The 7826-nt window shown below is 61.9% G+C and overlaps 1 protein-coding gene across 10 annotated transcripts in view; it reads left to right on the top strand.

Moving 5' to 3' along the window:
- Nucleotides 1-791: 791 nt before the first annotated feature.
- Nucleotides 792-7826, top strand: part of LOC111145642 (ADAM metallopeptidase with thrombospondin type 1 motif 13) — a 28864-nt gene continuing 21829 nt past the window's right edge. For 7 of the 10 annotated variants that reach the window (XM_022500700.1, XM_022500698.1, XM_022500699.1 and 4 more), the window contains exons 1-5: nt 792-2893; nt 3424-3490; nt 4481-4761; nt 5618-5777; nt 6799-6974. In XM_022500700.1, coding sequence (XP_022356408.1) covers nt 2747-2893; nt 3424-3490; nt 4481-4761; nt 5618-5777; nt 6799-6974 — 831 coding nt within the window. In that variant the 5' untranslated portion in view covers nt 792-2746. The remainder of the gene's footprint in view (nt 2894-3423; nt 3491-4480; nt 4762-5617; nt 5778-6798; nt 6975-7826) is intronic. The other 3 variants (XM_022500695.1, XM_022500694.1, XM_022500696.1) reach the window with 3 other exon arrangements.

Below are 7826 nucleotides of genomic sequence, written 5' to 3'. Positions count from 1 at the left end.
CGCACCCCGGAAGCGACCCCGCGCGCGCCGCCGCACGTGCGCCCCCCCGCCCCCGGAAGTGCTCTTCTCTTCCCGACCCGCTGGAAACCGGGCCTCCGCCCCTGGTTCCGCACAGCCCGGGGCAAGACGGGGCTCTCCGCCCTCCTGGGAGAAGGGTCACCGGCCCAGAGAGCGGCGTCGGTCTCCATGACCGAGGGTGGGGTTCGGGGAGGCCTAGAATCTTCCGAGAGCGAGGAAGGGGATGAGAAACGAGGACGCCGGAAGGAAACTGGGGGGCCGCAGTCGTTGTAGCACCGCGGCTGGGCCGGCCGAGCGCGGGGGCGCAGGCGGCCGCTAGGGGACGCTGGGCGGCCGGGCCTGGGGCGGGCGTGGGCGGAGCCGGGGGGCGGAGCGGGCGGGGCAGGGCCACGCCCCCAGCCGGGCGGCCCGGGCTCCGCCCCTCCTTCCTCCCGGAGTGGGGAAACTGAGGCCCGGGGACGAAAGGTCGACCCCAGCGCAACGGGGCCGCAGAGGCTCTTGAGCCATAGCCGACAGCAACGAGGAAACATTGTAACAATGCTGAGAACTATTTTGCGCAGCAGCGGTGGGAATAAATCACCAGCCGCCCTCTGCCTGGCCCCTCCGTGCCTCGATTCACGCCGCGGAGCAGCCTCGGCTTCCCGAAAGTCTCCACGTGGGTCTGCGCGCGCGGGGCGGGGGGGCTCCAGGGAGACGGCTCACACACCAGCCCGGGAGTTCGGGTACCGGCAACTGCCAGGCAGCGGGTAACAGAGATGCCGGGAAGAGGTTGACCCCGGGCGTGGGGAGGGGTGCGGTTACCAGACCGCCCGCAGGATGCCCGGGGACCTGGGCATTGCAGGTGAGTAATAATTTTTGTCTACTTGTGCCCGACGCGTTAGTTGCAACATCGGAGGCATACTTAGACTAAAACAAGAAGTATTCGTTGTTTATCGAAAACGGAAATTTAACGAAAATTCCTGATTTTTATCCTCTGAGAGTGGCCACCCTATGGGGGGGGCGGGGCCACTTAGATCGGGTCACAGGGGAGGGCCTCTTTGAGCAGGTGACAAGTGAGCGGAAACCTGACGGGGAACCAGGGCTCAGAGGGAAGACCCGCAAAGCCCTTGACGCCTCTGAGCACGGGGAAGCCAGCCGGGGCGGCTCAGGCTCTGTGCGCCAAGGGGAGACAGGAGCAGCAGGGCAGCCCCACCTGCGATTCCAGAGTCTCGGAGGCCGCGGGAAGGGTTTGGACATTTTACTCTTAGGGCAGGGAAGCCATCGGTTGCTTTAAAGCTGGGGGGTGACGCCGTCTGACTTGAGTTCTTAAAGGATCACTGCCACTGTGTGAGAAATGGGACGGGGAGGGCGCGCAGGCACGAGAGAGTGGGGAGGCCGGGTGGGAGCCCATGACCGATGCCCAGGCCCTCGGTGATGAGCTTGGATTGTGGGCAGTGTGTCCTCCAGGGAGCAGTCACAGAGACAGTCAGGAGCCCGCAGCGTGAACTGGGATGACGTCCGGGGAAAGGTAAAAGGGGAAACGCGGGATGGGCGGGAGAGCCTAAGGCAATCCCACAGATCTGGCCTGGGAAAGGAAAGCCAACCGGCCCGGGGCCCGGGATGGAATCCTCGCAGCCTCCGGGATAACAGAGGACACCGGGGCAGGGACCCTGCACCGTCCCCCGCTAGCTGTCAGCTGAGTCGGGGGGTGGTGTCCTGGAGGTGTGAGGGAGCTGGAAATAGTGCTTTGGAGAGCGTGACTGAGAACCTTCCAGAAAGTAGAGTGGGTTGCCAGGTGGTCTGTGATGCTGAGGGCAGCGTGGTGCCATGTGGCCTGGTTCTGTGACTGTCCACGGGGGCCAGACACAGGATAGTGAGTAGTGGGGGGAGCGACTGAGGCAGAAAGTGTCTTTGAGACGTGAGGGTAGTGGGGGGCCCGGGATCTGCACTGGGTGAGGAAGGATGGAATGAAACAGGGTCACTTATATGTCAAGGGATCTCAGAATGGAGCCAGGGGTCCATTAAGGAGACTGGCCATATGCCTGTCCTCACCGGTGGACACGTGACCTCTTGAACTGGGCCAAAGTGCAAATATTCCAGGGACCAACCCTGACCCTTCAAGCCCCCCACAGTGAGAGACCAGCAGTGACAGCCTCAGTGCAGATTATGTCATGCGGTTCCCTTTCTGCTGCCGACACGCATCACAAGTTGTCTGTGAGCAAGACACCCAAGTGGCCTATCTTAGCTGTGAATGCTTCTGAGATTTGCTCCCTAGTGGGGCTTTATTTGGGTCGTGGCCCAAATCTCGGTGCCCTGGATAGTGATTCTTCAATCCCAGATAAGTGAGCTTGTGTAGTGATCACCTCCTGATGATTTTAGCTAGACACAGAGAATGGGGAGTGGAGAGCAGGACAGGTCACAGGGTGTCAGTAGAGGAGAGCAAGTTGTCGGAGCTGGAAGGCGCAGCATGCCTTCAGTCAGGGGACAGTAACCCAGCCTCGGTTCTAGAATCATGCCTGGATCCACATTCCCATGATCCCCGGTCCAGTGCTACTTCCTCGTGACTCTGCTGCTTGGCCCAGCCCCATCCCAGGGTGTAGGATCCGCTGCCCTGGGCCCAGGACTCACCTCGTGCGAGAGTCTGCGGGCTGCCCACTCCCATGGCCCCTGCCCCGAGAGGAAGCTCCCAAGAGTAAACACAGCCTCATCTTCCCGCCCACCGGGGTCTACCACATTCCACACCGGCCAGATGTCCAGTCACAAGGCTCTCTCCCCGGGCTACAGGCTGGTTTTCCCGAGGATGAGGGAGCCTCACCCCTGGCACAGAGGCTTGGGGGCAATTCTCACTTCTGCCCTCTTTCTCCTGGGCTGCTGGGGACTCTCCGATTTCCAGCAGGTGGGTGAGTCTGCAGGCGTCGAGGTGTTTGGGGACCGCCCTGGGGCCGGGAATCTGAGCTCCTCTGGGTGCTGAAGGAGGGTGCCCTGGGGAGAGAGGGAACCGCCTGGGGTTTTCTCTCAGCTTTGGGGTTTGCACTGGGCAAGGGGCAGATTTGAGCGTAGGTTTTTTTTTTTTTTTTTAAAGATTTTATTTATTTGACAGAGAGAAATCACAAGTAGGCAGAGAGGCAGGCAGAGAGAGAGGAGGAAGCAGGCTTCCCGCTGAGCAGAGAGCCCGATGCGGGACTCGATCCCAGGACCCTGAGATCATGACCCGAGCTGAAGGCAGAGGCTTTAACCCACTGAGCCACCCAGGCGCCCCTGAGCGTGGGGTTTTGGGGATAGAGTGTGCTCACTGAGGAAGGAATGGGCTTCTCCATTCTGTGTCCTCCTCCCCCACCCCCACCCCGATTTCCCCCTCCCCCTTGCCTTGCTCCTCTGCCACCCCCTCTCCTTCCTCTCTTCTCCCTTGTCCTTTCTGTCTTGCAGCAATTTCTTCAGGCTTTGGAGCCAGAGGAAGTGACTTCTTATTTCGGTCCTGAAGCTACTTTAAAAGGTACTTGTCGTGGGGTCTTCTTGGCAGGGGGGTTCTCAGGGTCAGGGCTCTGCTGGGGGAGGAAGTCCAAGAATCTGCCATCATTCCTGTTAATCAACTCCGGACTTCTGCCAAGTCCATGAAAGCCTTCTGGACCAAGCTGGGGTTCTGACCCCAGGCTTCTGCTCAGTATCTCAAGGAAACAGTTACTGATTAGCTGGCCCCTTTTGCCCCGGGGCCTCCCTTGGGCTAGGGAAGCCACAGGAGCTCTTGTGGTTTCTGGTCATGGATGGAAATATTTATCCTTTCTGTGAGAAACAAGATAGGCCCTGGCTCAGGCCCAGCCAGAGCCTTCCTGTCGCTCTGGGCCCCGTCTGTGGACCTCTGTGCGGTGCCAGGCCCCTTTCCGAGTTGGGCCATTGATCTAAAGGCTGCTAGGGACCAGAGGCAGGGTGGGCTAGTCAGGGTGGAAAGAAATAAGGGATGTCCCTCTTGTGCCCAAATTGTCTGAGGCCTGGGTCAGATGCACACGGAGCCCTGCTTGGGGCCACCTCGGGGTGGAAACTTGTGAATCGGGACCCCAGGTCCTTGGAGCTCTTCCCCTCCTGGGGCCTGGGGTCCTTAACTCCTCTGGGGGCTCCTTAGCGGGGAGGCAGGTGGGTGGAGAAGGATGGCAAGGCTGGTCTCGGGTGCCTGCTTTTCCTAGAGGCTGGACTTGTACCTGCTCTGCCCATTGGGGTTCATGCCACCCCTCGTGAAACCCCTCATGGGTCGAGGCTAGTGTGCTGAGCGCTGGTCTGCCCCGGAGCAAGGCCCAGATGGAGAAGCAACTTGCACTCTGTCCTCCTACAAGCCAGAAGGAGCTGAATTTGAACCCAGGCACCCCCTCCACCGGGGTTCCAGGCCAGCACGCATCTCCACATGCCAAAGGGAACGGATGGGGCTCCCTCTCCAGGGCAGGAAGAGGAGGGCCGAGCAGGGTTGAGCAAGGCAGCCTGCTCTCCCTTGCAGTGCCTCCGTTCCATGTGGCCCCTCTCAGCTGTGTCTGTGAAGACGGGCCCCGGGGGCCTCCCTGCAGGACCCCGCGCTGCTCCCTGCACGCCTGGGGCCGGCGCATCACCGTCTCCTTCCCTCCGGAGCGGAGCCTCCTGTCCGCCTCCTTCACCAGCGAGCACGTGCTGAACGCCTCCCTCCGGCTACTGAGGCGGCCGGCCCACCTCTGCTTCACGGGAGGCCGGCCCCTGCTGCCTCCGGGCGCCCGGGCCAGAGTCACTTACTGCTCGGGCGGCTTGGTGAGTGGGAGCCCGGCTTCGCCTCGGGGAGAGGCCGCGCTGAGGGTGTGCTGGGTCGGGGGGACCCCACGGTGCCCAGCCAGGTGTGCCGGAGGACACCGCGTTGGATCTTTGCCTCGCGCCAGGCCTCTGAGGGCTTGTTCCAGGGAGGCTCGGAAAAGCGGGCTGAGTTCCCCAAGGCCGCCGGGCTAGCCGGTGGCAGAGCGAGGCGTGAACCTGGGGGACCACGGAACAGAAAGAACCAGGGCTTGGCAGTCAGCCCTTTGAGTTCTGATTCCAGCTCTGTCCCAGGAGACCTTGGGCCAGTCACTCGATTGGATCTCAGGGTCTTCAGCTGAGAAGTGATGAGACTGGTGTCAGGTGTCCGTGTAAACCTGTCACCATGCATCCATCCGGCCAAAGCCGCTTACGTCATCGTCAGGGCCCCTCCCTGGTTGCTGTGCTGCGGGGCCCAGCGCGGGCCGGGACATAAACCATTCCTGGTCAGCCTGTGACTACTGGTGACTGCTGTGCTGTCTGTTAGCACAGGCCTAGCTAGTCCCTGGAGACCCTCCCAGTTTCTGTACATGTGGGATCCCACCAGTGTCTCTCCAGAGGCCAAGGCCACGATCTGAGGGAGGACTGGAGTGTGGGTGGGGGTGGGTGCTGGCTGCAGGTGTAGAAGTGGGCACAGCCCTAAAAGGGCACGGGTCCTCCCCAGCTGTCCCACAAGGATGGGCTTGGGGGCACTGGACTTGGAGAGGAGCCCTGGACAGAGCTCAGGACAGGTTTTTGCCTGGTGCTGTGATGTCCCAGAGAGGCCCTGTCACGCAGTGGGGCCACTGGGCTCAGTGCCATGCTGTTCTCTCTTCTCTAGGAGGGCGACATCCTGGTGGGTGCGGACAGGTTCTATGTCCAGCCAGTGAGGAAGCAGCACCAGGAGCTGGTGCCTCCCTGGGTTCGTGCCCAGCCCCACCTGATCCATAGGCCTGTCCCCAAGGTCCCCACAGTCCCCGAGGCCCCAGAAGTCATCCAAGGTACAGCCCCTGGGAGAGGGAGGGTGGGACTTCCCTTGGGGACAGCTCTGGGGGGGAGGGCCAGCTCTCCCCAATGCCCAGGGAGCCATGCAAAATGCCGCAGCCGTGACTGAACCATCTTCCTCAGGATGTTGGCCGCAGGGAGGGCAGGGGAGCACGTGGCCGGCCATCAGCCGTGCCCCCAGCTGTCTACTTGGTGAACAGGTAGACATTGAGGCTACAGACAGCCCTTCCTAGCTTACACAGCGCGCTCATAGACGCGCTGTTGGCAGGATACCACTCACTGGTACTGGTTGCTCGCACGACGGGAATGCGGGGGCCCAAAGACAGAGAGTGGCCGCTCAGGGCTGACACGGTGGCTCTGGGCATGATCACAATTGGAGAGGGCCCTGCTGCCTCCCAGGCCTGCTTGTCCAGCCCTCGGGCTGCCTCCGGGGGCAGGCAGGGCACTGTCTTGGGCAAGCGTTGTCACCTTGGAATGAGCCTGTTCTGCTCTCCAGCAGGTGCCCAGAGGGGCATCAAGGATGCAGAGCCAGTGCCCGGGGCTTTGGAGAGACGTAAAGGACCAAAAGGCCACACAGTAGCTCCCTCCTTGGGCCCTGCACTGCCACCGGGCCCTTTCAGATGCTCCGGGATGCCTGGTCACTATGGGATCTGGCCCTCAGGGTGGGGCGGGATCCAAGACCCAGCAGCCTCTCGGGCTAGCCACCACTAGTTCTAATAGTTGCTGCAGAAAGTGACCTGCGACAGTTTGGGACCCTCAAGCCTCCTGAGGCGTCGGGAGACCCACTCCCGGAAGTAGGGGCTGAGAGTGGGCCCACCCTAGGCCCGCTCCCCGGGTGTCCACCCAGCTGGGAGGCAGGGATCGCCTGCCCCCCACGTTCCCCATGTGAAAGCTGAGGACCCCTGTCTCCCTAAGCTCTGTAGCGGGAAGTAGTAGGGACCGGGCTCACACGGTGTCTCCGAGCCTAGGAAAGACCTGGGCATGGGGGTCCAAAGGCACGAGTCATCTTCTTTCTAGAATCTTTGCTGTCAGCCCTGCTTCCTCCCTCAACGGGCCGTCCTCCTTCCCCTCGCGTCCGGAGATGGGCTGCAGGGAGTGTCCTGCACTTGGAGCTGCTGGTGGCCGTGGGCCCCGATGTCTATCAGGCTCACCAGGAGGACACCGAGCGCTACGTGCTCACTAACCTCAACATGGTGAGTGTTCCTTGTGCAGCGCCTTGGATGGCGCCAACCCCGATGCATGGGACTCGGGAGCCTCTGGACACGGTGCCCCATGCCAGGAACTTGGGTGGAATGCGATTGGCTGGCTTGCCTGGGAGTTTGAACTCAGGTTGAACTCGGTGTAACTCTAGGTCTGGGGTCATGCTTGCGGCCCAGGACTTTGGGGGTGGGAAGGGGTGCAGCCTGCACTTTGCTTCCTCCTCCCCTCCCTCACCTGGAGTGGAGGTGGGCGAGGGCCCAGGACCCCCTCTTGGGTCCCTAGTACACCCCACGGCCTCTTGCTACTTGGGTCCCTTCTCTCCAGGGGACTCTCAAATCTGGCCTCTGTCCTGAAGCCCATTTGCTCCGTGGGAACCTCGGCCAGCAGTGCCGGCCCTCTTCTTGTGGGCACCCCATTGCCGCTGGCCTCCCCTTCACTTGGCTTTAGGGGTGAAGGTGGGGTGGAGAGTACGACTCCCACTGAGTGGTGTCGGAGAGACGGAGTCAGGAAAGGAACGTGAGACCCGTGCCCGCAGCTAGAGAGCACGTGCAGGACACACACATGCGCGGGACACACGCGTGCACACACACACAGTGACTGCTCTAGGCTGCCGCGGAAGCTTCCACAGCGTCAGGAGATCAGGACCAACACGGCAAGGAGAGTGCCGGTCCTGGGGGGTGGGCTGCCCCTATGAATGTGCCCTGCCTCGGGGACGGCCACCTGTTTTGGGCAAAAGGCAAAGTCCCCCAGGCTGACGACCATGGAAGGCTTTCCCTCCACTTGACAGATATGGGACCTGGGCTTCTGGGCTCCCTTAGCAGCATCTGAGCAGCGTGGGAAGGGAA

This window comes from Enhydra lutris, unplaced genomic scaffold (genome assembly GCF_002288905.1).
Source record: "Enhydra lutris kenyoni isolate GAN:26980312 unplaced genomic scaffold, ASM228890v2 scaffoldscaffold13, whole genome shotgun sequence".
Taxonomy (NCBI): Eukaryota; Metazoa; Chordata; class Mammalia; order Carnivora; family Mustelidae; genus Enhydra; species Enhydra lutris.
This window is presented reverse-complemented; position numbering and strand designations above follow the sequence as displayed.